The following is an 18349-nucleotide window of genomic DNA, read 5'->3' as shown; positions in this document are numbered from 1 at the left end:
CACTGAGCATGCACATGTGTACATGTCTACGTGCACACACATGTACACATACACATATGCATGTGCATGTACATATGTACTCATACATATGCATATACACAAGTATACATATATATATGCATACATATACGTATGCATATATATGTGCACACACATAAGATCATGTACAAATACAGATACGCATGTACACACGAGCATGCATACATATGTGTGCGCACATACATGTAGACACACGTGTGCACAGATATACATGCACCCGTATGCATACACACATATACATGTATGCACATGTGTACACACATATGAATGCAGGTGCATGCACACACACATGCTCACACACACATTAAGCCCACAATGTCCAGATGAATGAGCCACACCTGCTCTGGAGAACACAAGTTTCCAAGGTAGAGGGCAGAGATTCTCCAAGACTAGGGGCTCGGTGGGCTGTAACCTCCACGGTTAGCACCCACTAGTCGTGTTCTGTCACAGAAGAGGGGCTGTGAGGAAGCTGTAGCAGACCCCCCCCGGGGCCTCCCAGAAATGGGTGCCACGCCCCTCCTGGGCAGGTCCTGAGGCCCAGTGAGTTGGAGCGACAAGCCCACCCACCCTGTCTCCTGAGAAAGGGCACGGTGGCCTCTCCGGCGAGGTGCTGTGAGCTGCCTGGACTCCAGCAGCGCTAACAAGTGGCACCACTGAGCGCTGGAAGCTTCCAGCAAATGTCTGCATACTTCCCAGGTTGTCTCTGTCTGAAGGTAGAATGACAGCACTGACTACAACGACACGGAACAAGAAGCATCTAAAATACCTTTATTGTCTCGTCATTGATCCTGTTTCCATCACACACTTCACAGCAGTTCGCCAGCTGGACCATTTCACTTGGGTGTTTCTGCCAACCTTCACTCTGCCTCCGCCGTACACCTCAGTCCTCAGTTTCTTCATCTTCCATTATTGTCAGTGTTGCTGGATTTAAGATAAAGAAAGAGTGGATCTTTTGAATGGAATACTCAGCCACGTCATGAGGTCTGTGAACACGCCAATTATATGCCATGTAACCAACGATTTACTCAAAGGCCAGTTTGGTCAGTGGGTCTGTGCTGCCTGCTCTGTTACCCAAGGAGAGCGTGGCTTCTGGTGGCTTCACTCTGCAGAAAGTGCCCTGAGAAGGTGACGCCCTGCCCTGCGGGAAAGACCACAGCTCAGACACGGCTTGGTCAGGGGCAAGGATCTGGATCCTAAAAGACGTTTCAGGAGACCTCTTCTCCCCCCCTTCTGCTTCCCAACTGCTCCAGTAAAACCAAGTCTCCATGACTGACGGGTTAAGGAGAGACCCAGAGAGGGCGTGTCCCTGCAGATGCCACCTAAGGCAGAACTGACCATTTGGGATGCTTCCTTCTCTAACCCGGCCAGGTGCTCGCCTGTGAAAAGCAACGATGGCCAGAGCCCCGGGAGAGACTTAATACATATACCAATGCCTGTGCTTCCTGCAGAGCACCCCCCTGGGACCAGCAGCAGCAGACCATCAGGCCGTCACGGTAGCGGCCAGGTCCCCACACCACCGCCAGGATATGCCCGGCACAGACAAGCTCCCTCAGTTGCGCCCTGTGCGGGGACAGCCCTCCACCTCACCATCCTCTTCCTCCTCCTTGCTGTCCTTGCTCCTGTTCAACGGCTCCGCACTCCCAGGCTTGGACCCCACCTGCTCACCGGAGAGTGTCAATTCCACTTGATCGCTGGACATGGGTGACGGAAGCAGTTCCGTGCGGACTTCCTTTTCTCTCCTACTCTCCTGAACAACTCTAACGGGGAGAGACTCTTTGTTACAATCAGGGAAATTAAAGATGGAAAACTGAATGGGCCACTCAGTCCTCCACCAGGACGTCCCCCTCAAACAGGGTTCAGGGTTCAGGATCACGCTTTGCCTTAATAGCTCCCAAGTTAGTTTCCTATACAGGCTGCAAACACACAATCGTGTGTGGCATTCAGACTCCGGAGGGTGAGAACAGGGACGGGGCAGTATGACTGTGCAGAAAGGCCACTCAGGATGTCACCGGGCACCAGAGGAGTTCCCAAGGGAGGGGACTGGTTTTCCTTGCTGTGGGACAAAGTGACTTGACTAGTCTCACTGGCTTTTCTCCATGTCACAAGGGGGCTTGCGGTGGGGGTACCTTGGCCCCGAGTGGCAGCGAGGAATCCAGGCCTGCCTGGGGGCAGCTGCCAGTGGCCACGGCCTCGTGTCCTCCCCACCGAAAGGAGAGGGCAGATTCTCATCTACACCGTAACAGCAGACACCGGACAGGGTTCTCACGGGCAAACGGGGGCCGGCAGGGGGCTGACAGTGTGGGTGCTCCTTAAACGTTGGCATGGGCCGGGGATGGGGGCTGCTGTCAGGAGCTCAGGCCCTGAGAGGATCCCCCACCTGCTCCCTAGCGCCCTGCGTCCTGCACCTTTTGTGGGTGAGTTCAGACTGGGAGAGACAACTGACCTGTAAATGATAGTGATGACAAAGGCCCCAGCAATGATCACGATCAAGGCAGAAAACACCTGCACGTAGACTGGAAAACAGTTTGTTACAAGTCAGTCCTGCCTCCGAGGTGGGCAGTACCCCTGCCCCTGCCCAGGCGGCCTCTCCTCCAATCCTTCCCTGGGGACACTGCCACGGGCTCCACTCGGGCCATGAAGAGGACAGCTGAGGGCTGCCCATAAGACAGTGGTGCGGGCAGCTTCCTGGTCTCCTCCAGAAAAGCCCCTTTGCCGCCCATGATCTGGGCCTCCCTCCTCCAACTCCCAGGAACCGGTTTCTCCATCTTCAGGCGAGTTATCCCAAGGCTGCCGTACTAACAAGGGGCTCCACTGTCCCCACACTGCCCATGTCTTCCCTAGACGAGCCCACCGGAAGAGCCAAGGCCTCAAGGTGACTCTCGGAGGGGGCAGGCGGCCCCTGTGGCCATGGTCCCCAGTGCAGGAAAGCTCTGGGCCCCTTTTAACCCCCGTGGAAGCAGGCGCAGGTGAGGCCCAGCCTTCTCTTGGGGACCCTCCACCGCAGGACCCTCTCCCACCCAGCTGGGATGGACTCGTGGGTCTCCGTGTCACAGAGTGGTCTCAGGCAGAGCAAGGCACTGTATCCGGGAGCCCTGGTGCCCATGAGCGTGCCCCGGTGGGAGCTCTCCACCCAACACGGTCTCCAACAGGCAGAGGGAAGGGTCCAGGGGACTGGAGGGCAGAGCTGAGCTGCCAGCAGGCAGCACACACACCGTTGTCACCACTGCCGCTTCTCTCACTACTTTCACTCTTAAGGGACAGAGACCAGCCTCCTTGCAAACCCCACCCTGAGTGACAAGATGTGCTTCAATCTCTTACCTCCTCCCATAAACTGTTTTCACCCATCCTTAACTGGCAGGAATACTGCTGGATGCTGTGTCCTTGGGAGCGGCCTTCGTGTCCTGAGGCAGCTAGAAAAAAGCACCACTAACCAGTGGCTTAACGCAATAGCGAAGTACAGTGTCTGGGTTATAGAGGTGGAAATCCAAAATGGAGGTATCCCTCGAAGACTCTGGGAGGTCCTGCCTGCTTCTTCCATCTCCTGGTGGGCGCGGCGCCCCGGGTGTCCTTGTCCTTGTAGATGCGTCCCCCGCTCTAAGCCTCGTCATCTTGGGGCATCTTCCCCACGTGACCCTGTCTTCATGTGGTGCTCCCCTGTGTGCGCTGTGTCTAACTCAGGCTCCTCTTGGAAGGACACCAGTCGTACTGGAATCAGGGCCTCTACTCCAGCGTGACCTCATCTTCACTGATCACATCTGCAAAGACCCTGTTTCTACGTAAGGTCACATTCACAGGTACCGGAGGTTTGAACTTCGGCAGATCACTTAGGGGAACACAGTTCAACCCATGACAGAAGGTTAAGCAGTAGCTGCAGAGAAAGCTGCTTCCCAGGCATGGGAAGGTGACTCCAGTGGGAATTATATTCTCTGGACTGAGCCAGAGGGTCTCTGAGAACGGACGGGGCCTCCGGGATCCTTTCCGTGGGGGCTGAAGTCAGAAAACTGAAGGGGGCTGAAGCCAAATGTTTAATTTTCTCATATTGATATGAGCTCAGTAGGGGATGGTCAGGCATAGGAAGGGTGCTCCGTGGTCAAGCGTGCATCAGGCAGAGGACGGAGGGGGTGGGGGGCTGGCCTGTGTGGTCACCAGCACACCACAGCAGTGAACCAACTGGCGAGCTACTTGTTGGAGGCTCTGTTCTAATCAGCCGGGGCTTCTCTCAGGGATGCCTTTCCCAGGGCAATGTGTTCACCTGAGTTCACCTCTCCATCCCCAGGGCTAGAACAACCAGCCTCTAAGATGGCCTGCGGGAGGGCTTGCCTCCTGGTATTCACACGCAGGTCAGTACAGACACCTCCATGGGGCAGAGATAGCATTACCTCTGAACCAGGGTGTAATTTCTAAGGCTAGGTCAGAGTGTCACTGTGGCTTCTACCCAGCTTTCTCAGGTCACTCGCTCTGGAAAGAGACAGTCATGTCATAAGGACAGGGAAGCAGACCTCACGGCATGGGAAAGGGGTTCCTGTTAACCGTCAGAACCACATGCCCGCAAAGGGAGCCACTTTGGAGAAGACCTTTCAGTTCCGGTCGGGCCCTCGGATGGATGAGTGGCCAAGCCCCACACCATCCAACTAAGCTTCTAAGCCATCACTTTAGATCATTTAGACACAATTTAGGAATTGTGTACCCCCCCCAAGTGATCTGTTGGTCCAAACCTCTGGTACCTATGAATGTGACCTTATTTAGCTAAATTTTGAGCAATTTGTTCTGCAACAATAACTAATACAAGGGTAGGCAAAGGGCTTGGCTCAGAGAAAGTATACTTTGAGTGATGCTGAATGAACTGAACGCAAGGACCCAAGTGAACGAGCAAACCAGGAGCTTTTAAGGGACAAGAAAAGAGCCCTCAAATTCTTGAATTCCGGGGAATTCCTCAGTGGATCCCTTACTTCATGGTGTAAATTTAGAATTTATGTGAGTGAAGCCGTTGAAGAGACACATGCACATGGACCATGTGTGAGTATTCAAGTCTCAGTATAGCTTCCGCATCTTTACAGGTGCAAGTATTTTTGGTCCTTGGTGTCAAGTTCCTGGAGGCAGAGACTGCATCTCCGTGACTCTCTCTGCACAGGAGCTGGCCAGCACACAATCTGTTATAAACGATATGTATGGTGTATCATAAACAAGATGTTGTGATTGGTCACAGAGAAATGGCAGCAACTGAAGAAAGTATAATTTTCTTTCAGAAATCTCTTGGTAAGTTCGCCCCCAGATGCAGTTTAAAGTTTTGAAATCATCTGCATGATTCCCGTGAAGAAACAGAAGTCAAACACTTGGAAAAAAGTGACGTGTTAAATAACGTGCCCTAAAGACTAAAGAATGACAGTAAGTCCTTCTCTTTGGATTCCCAATTTGTTCTCAAAGATCTGATGCTAATTTCCCAAGTTCATATTCTTAATAATACAGATTATGCCACAACACAATGTGCACTTCAAACCAGCCAATTTAAGAAGCTGGTGAAAGGTTTTCCTAACATAGAATTATGCGCACAAAGAACTCCCAATACCCTGTCACCGAATACTACAACTTACACAGCACAAAGGCTTGCTTGCCGTCTTGAATGAGAAAGATGTCAAGGAAATGAAAAATATCTTGAGGGCTCAGTGAGAACCCAGATGCAGGGCTCACTGCCCAGACTCTTCCCACAGACGGCCCAGCCTCTCGAGCCTGAAACAAGTTAGAAGTTAAGAAAAAGCCTCACCCACGCAACTCCTGTGTGAACAGTGCAAGGATGGAGAGAGGATGAACACTTGTCCCCATGCAGAAACGATATCCCCACTTGTAGAACAGTGACGCCTCTTCCAGGACAAAAAATTCTTGAGACTTTGTGTTCTTTTCTGGGTTCCTTACAGACACTGGTAAATCAGGTGCTGTCAAGAACAAGGCTCATTCTTCCTTTCCCTCTCCCGTGGCCTTCTGTTAAGTTTCTCAGGATCCACATAAGAGAGAAAACACAGGGTATCTGTCTTTCTCTGTATGACTTATTTCACTTAGCATCACGCTCTCCAGTTCCATCCACGTTGCTACAAAAGGCCAGATTTCATTCTTTCTCATTGCCACGTAGTATAAAAAAAGTTAGAGCGGGAGAGAGCCAAACCATAAGAGACTCTTAAAAACTGAGAATAAACTGAGGGTTGATGGGGGTCGGGGGGGGGGGGATGGGCACTGAGGAGGGCACCTGTTGGGATGAGCACTGGGTGTTGTATGGAAACCAATTTGACAATAAATCTCATATAAAAAAATTTTAAAAATGGGAAATAAAAAAAAAGAATAAGGCTCATTCTTCATATGAGTTATGGGCATAAGTAATAATGTTAACATAACGTCTCAGTTGCATACTAACAAGCACAAAATGGCCAACTCCTGCATAAAATGCTCCTGACAAGATGCTCAGGGGAGGGACAGATGGAAACAGAAGCGGCAGCAGCTTGAATCTGTGTGCCCTTGCCAGCTGCGATCTCCCTTGAAGGATCCATTTCACCACCTTCTGCTGTTGGGGTCGTCTCCCTGGGGCGGGAGTGAACCAGGGTGACCACCAAAGACCATGACCGCGTGCGTGACCTCATCAGGGAACTGAACAGCTTCTGCACCTTCATACGTAGAAGACTGAAAGAACACATTCAAATGCCCTTTGGATGGGAAGGTCTCCTGCTTTTAGAAGCCCCAAATGGTAAACATCTCTGAAAAACCTCAGGAAGACATCAGAGCCTTCCAGGAAAGAGAACTCCACAATGGAAATGGAAGTGAGCCGGACCCTACTCGTCTGTGGCCCCCAAGTAGTGAGATGTGTGCGGCAGGCCACTGAGGCCACAGAAAGACAGAAAGATGACAAATGCAAAAAGCACCAGATGACGGCCAGACCGCCGCCAGGGCCATGGACTCTGCTCAGAGCAAGCCGCCGGGCAGCAGGCCATCCCACGCTGGAAGACTGGGGCCCAGGCAGGGTTCTGCCTGAAGGTTGTGGGTTTATGATGAAAAGGCGGGAGGGCAAACCCCTTTAGAGACAAAGCGCCGTGACTCCCTGCAGCTCTCACCACCCGCTTGTGTATGACTGGACCGGAGGTTCACCGAAGTCCATAATTTCCAGTGTGACATCAGGAATTAAAAAAAAAAACATGGCAGAAAAGAACCCCCCTCCCCCCACCAGATCCTTCCTCCATAAAAACCAGTGAGAACATTGGCACCATTTGTCAGAATCTACTTTTTCGGAACTCGGAAACTTAACCAGTCAAAAGCTTGCAGATGAACAGATGACGGTCACTAAGAACAGTGACCTGTGGACATTTTAACTTGCCCTATTCCCACTCCTGCTCACCTCTAATTCCATGCGAGTCTTGAACCAATAGCCCACAGTCATGGCGACCACCAGCAGCCTGGCATCCCTGGAGGGAGCAGAGCAGGGCTGAAGATCCTTCAAAGTCCCAGGCCCAGAGCACCGTCATTACTTTGTCCACCTGCCACTTCACTAGAAGATCCCACTTGCAAGGTTGTCTTTGTTTGACCTGACTTGGAGCTAATTTAGCGTGAACAGCTTTCTCTCAGGCATTTGTTGAAAACAGAGGCAACTGTGGAAAATCATGGCAGCTAAAGTGGCCGACAGCACTTGGGGATAGACAATAGGTGGACCAGAAAGCTTAAAAGGAAAACTTGGGGAATTATCTGTCTGAAGGGGATTTGAAAAGCTGTGACATATTCCCTGGAATCTAGAAGGCAATGGGCATACTCAAGGCTGTGTACGTACAGAGGAAATACCGGAGAAGGTCCTAGGCTCTCACTTCTGGCTGAACTCAAGGCTCTGTGTAAGCGTGGAGTAAAGATTAAGGCACAGTTGAAAATTGGCTGACGGCTGAAGGTATGTCCCCAACACACACACAGAGCCCCTAAGTGAAGACTGTGAGACACTGTTTCCAAGCATCTCGGCAGATTTCTGTCATTAGCTGACCAGCAGACTAACAAGCAGAGTCTTCAAGGCTGCAGACCACAAAGAATACAGACTTTACTGAATTCATTCAGAAAAGTCATTAAACAATGCCAACGACAACTTTGGGGAGGCAGGAGAACACAGTTTTCAGAGGTGCCACATATTTCTAAATGTCTAGTTTTCAACAAAAAACATTAGATATGCAAAGAAACAAGTATGGCCACACACACACCCCATCAGTAGAAACTGTCCTTGAGGAAGACCAGATGTTGGAATCACCAAACAAAGACTTTAAATTAGCCCCTTTAAATACGGTCAAAAGAGGGGCGCCTGGGTGGCTCAGTCGGTTGAGGGTCTGACTTCAGCTCAGGTCATGATGTCACAGTTCGTGAGTTCGAGCCCCGCATCAGGCTCTGTGCTGACAGCTCAGAGCCTGGAGCCTGCTTCGGATTCTGTGTCTCCCTCTCTCTCTGCCCTTACCTCACTCATGGTCTGTCTGTCTGTCTCTCTCTCAAAAATAAATAAACATAAAAAAAATTTAAATATGGTCAAAAGACTGAAGGAAACCATATCTGAAGAGCTAAAGTATGAGAACAGTATCTCACCAAGTAGAAAGTACCAATACAGACACAGAAATTATTTTTTTAGAAAAGAACAAAATAGAAATTCTGGAGTTGAGAATATGATACCAGAAATGAAAACATCACTAGAGGAGCTCAACAGATTGGGGTGGGCTAAAGAAAGAATCTGCAGACTTGAAGATAAATGAGTTGAGATTACCCAGTCCGAGTAACAGAAACTAGGATCAAGAAAAGCTCACAGAGCCTCAGAGACCTGTGGGCTGGACCAAATACGCACAATGAGAGGCCCAGAGGGAGTGGACAGACATGAGAATGTCTGAAGAAATGGCAAAATTTCCCACATTTGATGATGAGGATAAATTCAAAGACACATGGCAAACAGTCAAAAGAGAATCTTGGAAACAGCAGAAGAAACGTGCTTTATATAAAGAAGCCTCAAGACTAAAAGCAGATTCCTTGTCAGAAACCATGGAGGTCAGAAGGCTAAAAGATGAAATACTCTACGTGTTGACAGAGAAGGACTGCCAGTTAGGAATTTTATACACTGCAACTCTATCCTTCAAAAATGAAGGACAGATTAATACATCCCCAGATACACAAAAACAGAGACTTCATCACTAGCAGACCTGTCTTACAAAAAATGCTAAAGGGAGTCCTTCCAGATGAAAGGATGGGATACTAGACAGTAACTCAAATCCACAGTTGTCACCAAGAGCACCACTAGATGCAGAAAAAGAATTTTATAAAATCCACCACCTTTCGTAATAAAAACCCTCCAGAGAGTAGGAAGAGAAGGGAACTTACTTGACCTGATAAATGGCCTCTAGTACAACCCACGGCTACCAGCACATGTAACGATGAGACGCTGAAAACTCTTTCAAGATCAGGGACCAGAGAAGGATGTCCATTCTCACTGATGAATGGAATCAGTGAGTTTCTAGCCAGGGCAATTAAGCAAGAAAGTAAAATGAAACCAACTGTATTGAAAGAAAGAAGTGAAATGATCTCTATTTGCAGATGATATACTCTTATATCTAGAAGATCCTAAGTAACCAACTAAAAATGGGAAGTCATAAATGAACCCAAAAGGTTGCAGGATACAAGATCAACATACAAAAGTCAATTATACTTCTGTATTCTAGCAAACTTTCGATTTTCCTGTGTATATTCCTAGGGTTCTATATACAATCTGAAAACCAAACTAAGGAGATATATCCATTTACAACAACATCAGAGAGAATAAGATGCTTAGGAATAAATTTAACAAAAGAAACACAACTAGAAACTATAAAATACTGTTGAAAGAAAAGATCTAAATAAGTGGAAAGACATCCTTGTTCATGGATCAAAAGTAACATTAAAATGGTAATACCCACCCCCAAGTTATCTACAGATTCAACACAAATATCCCCATCAAAATGTCAGATGGCATTTTTTTCAGAAATTGACAAGCTGATCCTAAATTAAAATGGAAGTACAAAGAATCCACAGTAACCAAAACAACCTTTAAAAAGAACAAAGTTGGAAGACTCATGCTTTTCAATTTCAACATTTATTATAAAGCTACATTAATCAAAATGGTGTGATACCGGCTTAGTGGAATAAAACAATAGTCCAGAAATAAACCCTCACATTTACGGGCAATTGATTTTCAACAAGGATGCCAAAGCAATTCAACGGGGGAAAGAATGGTCTTTTCAACAAATGATGCTGGGACACCTGGATATCTGTATGCAAAAGAATGAAGTTGGATCCCTGCCTCACAACACGTAAAAAAAATTAAAACTCAAAATGGACCAGAAACATGGATGTATAAGCTAAAACTATAAACTTCTTACAAAATAACAGAGATGTAAATCTTTGTGTCTTGGATAAGACACTAGTTTCTTAGCTAGGACACCAAAAGCACAAACAGCCAAAGAACAAACAAACAAACTAGGCATCGTCAAAACTAAGAAAGTTTGTGCTTCAAAGAGGCACTATCAAGAAGGTAAAACGACCAAACAGATTGGGAGGAAGTAGGTGCAAATCACGTATCTGTTAAGGGTCTACTATCCAGAATATACAAAGAGCTCTTACGACCCCACAATAAACAGACAATCAACCCAGTTAAAAATCGGGCAAGGAGTCTGAATGGACTTTTCTTCAGAGAAGATATACAAATGCTCATAATAATGCATATGCAAACACACTCACCATGGTACTCATCAGGGAAACACCAATGAAAACCCCAGTGACCTACAACTCCACATCTACCATGATGGCTATAATCAAAAAGAAAGACAACTAGTGCCGGCGAGGATGGGGAGAAACTGGAATCCTCGCGTACTGCTCTTGAGACTATCAAACAGTGCAGCACTTGGGAAAGTAGTTTGGCAGTTCCTTAACAAATTTTTAAATATAGTTAACGTATGATCCAGCAATTCTGGTTCTAGGTAAACACACAAGGGAAGTGGAAACAGGTTCATGCAAAAACCTACACACAAATGTTCATAGTGGCAGTATCCGTAATAGCTAAAAAGTGTAAGCCACCCAAATGTCCATTAAGTGATACAGGGGTAAACGAAATGTGACATGTCCATATACCGGAATGTCATTCAACCATACAAAAGCATAAAATGCTGACTACAACACAGATGTGTTTTGAAAACATTGTGTGAAAGAAGCCAGATACACAAGGCACACACTGTAGGATTCCATTAATAGGAAATGTCTAGAAGAGGAAAACCCATAGAGGCCAATCGGTGGTTGCCGGGGGTTGGAGGTGGGGTGGGGGGATGGGGAATGGGGATTGTCCAGCTGATGAGTACAGGGTTTCTTCTGGGGATAATAAAAATGCTCTGGACGGGATAGTGGGGATTCAACTCTGTGAATATACCAAAAGCCAACGAACTGTGTACTTTAAAGGGGTAAATTTTATAGGAATTTGGTGTCAGCAAAGATAACAACCAAAAAAGAGATAACTCCCAGTTGTTTTTATCTGCAGGTTCAGGGGAAGGTGTGGGATCCTAGAGATGCCTGGGTCTCCCAGAGGCAGAGATCAGTAGTGAGGGTCTGGACCCAAGTCTTCCCAAGTCAAGATCTGGAAGATACATTGTCATCAGGAAATCTTCCCAGCTATTAATGGTGTTTCTCATGGCCTCTGACTGCACCTCTTTCTGAGAAGCCAAACTTCCTCTTCTTTTGCCCCAAGTGCCAAATCTTCACCATAAAGCAAGATACAGGCTTCCCCTTGGCAAGCCAGGATCCCCCAATGGCTTTTGCTTCTTGAATCCTTTTGTCCAAAAGGTCACTTTCTTCTTGAAGGCGCTGGCTAGGCAGGATCCAGGTGGCCCCAGTGGGTCACTCTTTGGTAACAGTTACCAGTCACAATTGTTTCTGACTTGCTAGGCCTTCCCGTGTCTGGGAATGAGAGGAAAGTCCCCATGTCTGTCTCTAAGGGCTCAGCCTACCTGGGGCTCAGAGGAGGAAACAAGAAGAAACCTTCCCAGTTGTCTGGCATGACTGTGCCTTTATCCACTGGGGACGGGGGACAGAGCAGAGTGGCCTGGGACACGCTGTCCCACAGCACCGGAGCTGCTGGGTGACCAGGGCCCGCTGCCAGCTCCTCCTGCCTGCCGGCCCCTCCCCCTCTCTGACAGGGCCCTGAGCAGGCTGCCTCATTGCAGAGACTTACTTGTCCGTTCCCAGACACTCCTAGAGCCAAGCATCCTCATTGCTGAAAGGGCCACAAACAGGGCAAGAAGACACATCAGTCATCAAGTGGAATTTCTTGACGGGTTTGCAACTATTTAGAAAATTCTAGGGGCTCAGTCGGTTGAGTGTCCAAGTGCTGATTTCAGCTCAGGTCATGATCTCACGGCTCGTGAGTTTGAGGCCCATGCCGGGCCCTGCACTGACAGCACGGAGCCTGCTTGGGATCCTTTCTCTCTCCCTCTCTCTCTGTCCCTCCCCTGCTCGTGCTTGTTCTCGCACTCTCTCAAAACGAATAGTAGAAACAAAGAAGAAGAAAATTCTCGAGGCACAGAAGACCAAAGCTGTGAGGTGTGAGTAAACACCCAGACTGCATCACTAGAGAGCCCTTCCCACAGGGGCTCCGCTAGCACCCCCTCCACACCTGCCTCTCCCACCCAACTGTGATTCCCCCGTTTCCTTCCACCGTGTGCCTCCCTCACCACCTCCGGGAAGCAGGCCCTACTGAGGGTGGCAGCCTCTCCCTGCCCCCACTGCCCCCTCATCCCTGGACCCCCTGCCGGCCTGGTCTCCCCAGGCACATCCCAGGCCCCAGGGGTCAGGATACGCACCTCAGTGGGAGTCTGGTTTTGTTCTGACGGTGACAAGCCTGAGGAGAAGCCCCATCGGGGCTCGTCCTTGGCCCTCGTGCCCTGGCTGCAGGGCTCCAGCGCCCACGCTCAGCGGGTCTGATCTTGTGCACAGCTGGTGACCAGCATGCCCGGAACCAGCTGCTTCTGCACCCCCAGCGTGCCCAGGGTCCCAGAAGTACCCTCCCTAGTATCAGGTGGATTCCATCTGGGAGTGAATTTCCTCTGGTGGCTTTTCCTTCGTTCACAGGCCCTAAAACTGCTCTTCCCACCAAGGTGCCAAGCAGAGTGATGGGACCAGGGAACAACAGAGGCCCGTCCAGCAGGAGGCGCCCGGGAGGGAGGCGGGCTTCCCGGGTACTTACTGGGAACCGCTTTTTCATAGCACACGCCTTTGTAGAAGCAGCACCCGAGTTCCTTGCACCGGTCTCTGGTGATGTTGTAGTCACATATGTTGTAGAGAGGAATGTCACACACTGCAAAGCGCAGACGCACACAGCCGTTAGCACCAAGAACACAGCCGCAGCAGAGATCTAAATACTCGTGCCTGGGAGGGGGCACCCGTGGGCTTGCACTGTGGGGTTTTGTTATGCTTTTAATTATGCATCCGACGAATCTCACTTTGACGCAAGGATCTAGAATGAGTTAGATTTCTGAACAAAACGATGTCAAGCTAACTGTACAGAATAATGCAGAGTCCCCTGCTGATTAAGGAGATAGGGCATCTCAGCAGAGTGCTCGCGCACATCGGCACTCTGCAAAGCAAACAGAAAACAAAGATCTGATACAGCCAGCGGATGTGGGGGGTTCAGGTTATAATGCGTAATTAATGCACATTTAAGCACATGTGAGTTAAAATTATCAACACAGGCTAAGGGGTAGCTCGGCATTTTAAAGTTGAATCAAAAGGACCAAGTGAAATAACAGTTTTGACCAAAAAAAAAAAAAAAGAAAAAACTCAGAAGTGAACACACTGAACGTGCATGAGCAGATGGTGGGGACAGTGCTCAGCACAGCTCTGGCACCAACGGCTAACGTGTGTCCAGCTAGGAGGAGGAGTGAGTCCCCTAACCGGCAGTCAGCAACATCTGCCCCAGACCCTGCTGGGGCTTCCGGTCCCGAGGGAAAGGGAGGAGGGGTCTCCGGCTGCCTGGGGCTGGTAGGCCTTTCAGGTGCAGGGGCTCCAGGGAAACCCACCGTCCCTCCTGCTCTTTTCTGAGACGTGCGTTTGGAATGTCACTGCAGACACAGCAGCACAGCCCAGACGTGTGGCAGGACCGGCAACACGAGGCCAGGCAGGGTCGGAGATGAGGAACTCTGGCTGTCACCCTCCTGCCCCACTGCCCCCCACTACAGCCAGGCTTGCTGGGCGGGTGGGGCCGGCCTCCCCCGCCGCCTGCGGTCACCCAGCCCTCAGTCACCTGCCCAGCTCCACCTCAGATGGGGCCTGGGCTGCAGAGGGCCTGCCAGGCGCTCAGGGTGGCCACACGGTGCCCGCTGGTGGCTCCCACAGGACAGTCAGGGTGGCGGCAAACACCGGCTCCAGAGAGTTCCAGGAGACCCAAGACTGCACAGCTGCCAGGCAGAGCCCAGATCTCCCCTTTCCCATTGTCTCCACAGGACCCATTCGGTGGGTGCCCTTCACGGAGCCTAGGGGACATTCTTCACATGGCTCCATGACAGTGGGAGTTTACCTTGGTAAACAGCACGGGGGGGAAAACAATCCGTTCAGGCGTAACTTTGTTCATGACTGTCTCTTCAATGTTACTCCCCAGGTGAGAAAACACAGGTATGTGAGTTCCCATCCTGACCACTCGAATGGGATCGTTTGCCACAGCAGCTGGCCCCCCAGCGCACCCGTGCGGAAGCTCAGTGCCCCATTACACCTGAGACCTCTGTGCCCACCCCCTCCTCCCCAGGGCTGTTTTCTCTGCCTGCACCTCCCACAAGGTCCTGATGTGTTTCTGCAAAGGTGCCCAACACAAAGAGCTCATCCACATCTCCATCCCTGGAGTGACCCCTCTGCCCAGCCCACAACCTCCAAGAGACAGGGCAGGGGGCGGGTTAGTGAGGCTTTACTGAGGACATCCTGTAGCCCTGGACTGGCCAGCTAAAAGCATCAAAGGACAACCCACAATCATGTGACCATTGGGCACCAGAAGCGGTGCCTTCAGCTGCCCCACCACACGCTGCTCGCTGGGAATGGTACCTGACACCTGACCTAGGAATGGGGCGGAAGCCAGACGGTTGGCATCTCCTTGGGCAGGGCCTGGCTGCTGGGGCTGCACCCCATGCTGCCCATGACATCCAGGGAACGCCAGGGCCCAGGTGAGAAAGGCAACGAGGAAGAGGGAGACGGCAGCCCTTGTGACGGCCAGGCCGCTAGGCACCTCCGGTTTTGGAGAAACAGAGACTGGGGCAAAATAAAACACAAGGGCAGGGGGCCCAACATCCCTGGGGGAAGTGCCCTGTGCCTCATGAGGACCAGGTGCCTTGGGTCACAGCCAGGGAGGCGGGTCTGGCTTGGTTCTCCAAGTGTCCTCACGGGTCTTTCCTCTGCCATGCTTACGTGTCCTCTCACACACGCCCTCGTGCAGACGCGTCCTTGCCCGTGGTAACACAAGGTGCCACCTGCCCACCTGCCTTCCCTCTCCGCCAGCCCAGCCCCCATACCTGCCCACCCCACCGGCCCATCTCCTACCTGCCCACTCCCTCCGCCTGTTCACCTGCCACACCTCAGAGTAACACTTAACAGCCACGTCGATGTCCACAGAGGACGACAGAGGCACTTGCGTTCACCCCCAAAACTGGTGGAAGGGCAGTTTATGGTCAAAACGCAGGTGGATCACTGTGACCCAGGAGAGCAGGCCCCTCTTTCAGACTAGTGAGGACAGGGACAATGACCTCCCGCCCCCCAATGGCCAACCCGCCTCAGCCACGCCCAGAGAAGGGGCACCTGGCCAGCCTCAGAACGGGGTGGGCACCAGGGCCCCCAGTCTCACCGCCCTGAATAGAGGCGAGATGGGCCACCCATGCTCCAGGCCCTGAGAGCGGACTGTCCTCCACACAGGCGCTTCCACCAGGAGACTCGGGGGGCACTCCAGGCCAGCCATCTCTGCCACTCACTCGGTGCCCCAGGTGCAGGCCACCTGCCTCCTCTGCACGGAGCCATGTTGATCAAAAACCACAGCCCCTCCCGTGAGCCCCCTTGGGCTGGTTTGGAGCCTGGGCCTGGACCCTGGGGCCTCGAGTGAGACCCACTGACCTTCGTTTACCAGCTGCCCTGTGTGATGCAGCCCCCCCGAGACCAGCCCCCAAGGGCATCCCAAGGGCTTGGTCCTCAGTGGATTCCTGTCAGGTGACAGGAGAAATGTGTCTCACAGAAGCTTGGCCGGCCCGGGACCTTCCCTCGTCAGGCCTGACTCCAAGCCAAATTAAAAAAAAAGAAGAAGAAAACCAAATTTCTTTTCCTTCCACTTTCCTATCTTCTGTTTGTCACCAAAGCAATGCACGGAGAAGGGTTACCTGAGAAGTCAGCACGAGCGCGCACAGCAGGAATGGCCCTTCCCTCTCCTCACGTGGTCCCCCAGGGTCTCAGGCTTCCAGGACACCTACCTTGGAGCTCCCAGTGACCGCAAGCCTTGCAGAAAGCCACATCTTAGTAGACTCCTTCAGCACCCAGTACCAGGGGTCCGACTGCAGACCCTTGGCACCAGGGAAGGGGGAGGAGGGCTTTACCGCGGAGAAACGTGTTCCCCTCACGAAAAAGTCACTCTCGCCATAACCACTTTGAAACAGAAGGTAAGTCTGACACCTCACAGTGAACCGGGTTTGACCCTAGAGCCCCGGGAGTTAAATGCGTTTCTTGTGAATGCCTCAGGTCCAGGAGCTTCCTTCTGCACTGAGAATTTTGAGAGAGGAGGCTGCACAGCCTTTTCCTGCGTTATTTTTGAAAGCACACGTTCCTTTGCCCCCTTCCCTGGCTCAAGCCGGTGACTAACCGCCATCACCTTGGGGTAGACCAGCCCCCACGGCGGTCTTTCCCTGTTACCTGCAAATTTCTTCAGGAGGTGAGAAGGGGATTTCTTTAATTCTGGTGCGTATCTCATCGTAGCAGCTGACGGAGACGCGGGGTCGAGGGAACCAGGTGGGACCTCGCCGGGGGGCTGGCGGCCGTGGTCGGTCTAGTGACAGGGGTGGGGCTGGGCAGAGCGGACCCCGGTCTCACCTGGCAACCATGTCCCCCACTGAGCCTGCTCAGCCGCACAGTCCCACAGTTCCACTTCAAGTGGACAACTTTGGATCCAACAAACTTGCACCTCCTCCCTCCACCGCTCCCACCAGTGGGACCTAGCTCCAGTGGTGGGCCCGCCCTGCCCGCTGTGATGTCACACAGACCCCATGACATCACAGAGGGAGCAGGGTGGCGATGCTGGCAGCTGTAAGGTGGAGGGACTCTCACATGGTTGAGGAGTGCAAGGACCCCAAGTGCAAGGGGTGGGGCTTTGAACACCACCAAGACCCCCTTCTGCATGACACCCAGGCCTGGCTTCTGAACCACGGGTTTGCATCCTGCTGGCACTCCTGGGTCCTCCTTCTTGGGGTGTCCACATTTGCTGAGATAAACCCCCCCACCTCAGGGATGTGTAGCCCATGGAAGGAGACAGACCACATCAGATCAGACGTGTTACAGAGAAAAAGACAGCAGAGCGCAGTCAGGACTGATTTTCTGCTTACACAGGGCAAGCGGGTGGCCTCGGGCTTATGTGGTGTCTGAAGAGTTTCGGGAGAAGTGAGGGAGAGTGTGCAAAAGCTTGAAGAAGCAGCAAGTGCAAAGTCCACGGGGTGAGGCACCCCTGGCCAATCTGAGAAACCAGGAGGTTGTGCACTTAGGGACCTAAAGACCCAAATGGACGAATCTAGCTGGGGCTGAGGTCCCATGGTGGGGTGGAAAGCCATCTGAGTGCCTTGGAGAAGGAACCTGCTGGGGCCACAGGACCTCCATGAGGCCTGGGAGGTGGGAGCTTGGGAAGAGTGGGAGAGAAGGGGAGGCCTGTGCCCAGCCCAGAGAAGTGAGACCAGCAATGAGGCCCAGGTGACCGTCCTGTCCCTGTCCCACACCTGGAGTGAGGAGCAGAGACCCACTGGGGAGGGCTGGGTGCTAGCAGATGGCAGGTGGGAAGGAAGCCCTAGGACATGGCAGGAGGGTCATGGAGGCCACAGCTAGCCCTGTGAGGTTAGGGAGCCGTGCTGGCTGAGCCCGGGGCAATGAACTGCCACCAGAAGGGAGGGGGTCAGGGAAGCATCGTGCTGGGACCTGTCCCATTGTGACCCCAAGAGCAGTAGCTAGGGAGTGTCAAGGCCCCAGCCACAGGGAGACCTGGGAGAAGGCAAACCATGACCACCAGGCCGCCACAGAGCACGGG

At 51.6% G+C, this 18349-nt stretch overlaps 1 protein-coding gene across 1 annotated transcript; it reads right to left on the bottom strand.

Moving 5' to 3' along the window:
- Window positions 1-790: 790 nt before the first annotated feature.
- On the bottom strand, window positions 791-17273 carry TEX29 (testis expressed 29). Its single transcript, XM_043602419.1, has 6 exons — window positions 17152-17273; window positions 16975-17067; window positions 13289-13399; window positions 2483-2552; window positions 1627-1796; window positions 791-960 (listed from the first exon to the last, which is right to left on the bottom strand). Exons 2-6 carry the CDS (start codon window positions 17030-17032, stop codon window positions 920-922), a joined length of 450 nt encoding a protein of 149 aa, XP_043458354.1. The 5' UTR covers window positions 17033-17067; window positions 17152-17273; the 3' UTR covers window positions 791-919.
- Window positions 17274-18349: the final 1076 nt, after the last annotated feature.

This window comes from Prionailurus bengalensis, chromosome A1 (assembly GCF_016509475.1).
Source record: "Prionailurus bengalensis isolate Pbe53 chromosome A1, Fcat_Pben_1.1_paternal_pri, whole genome shotgun sequence".
NCBI lineage: Eukaryota > Metazoa > Chordata > Mammalia > Carnivora > Felidae > Prionailurus > Prionailurus bengalensis.
This window is presented reverse-complemented; position numbering and strand designations above follow the sequence as displayed.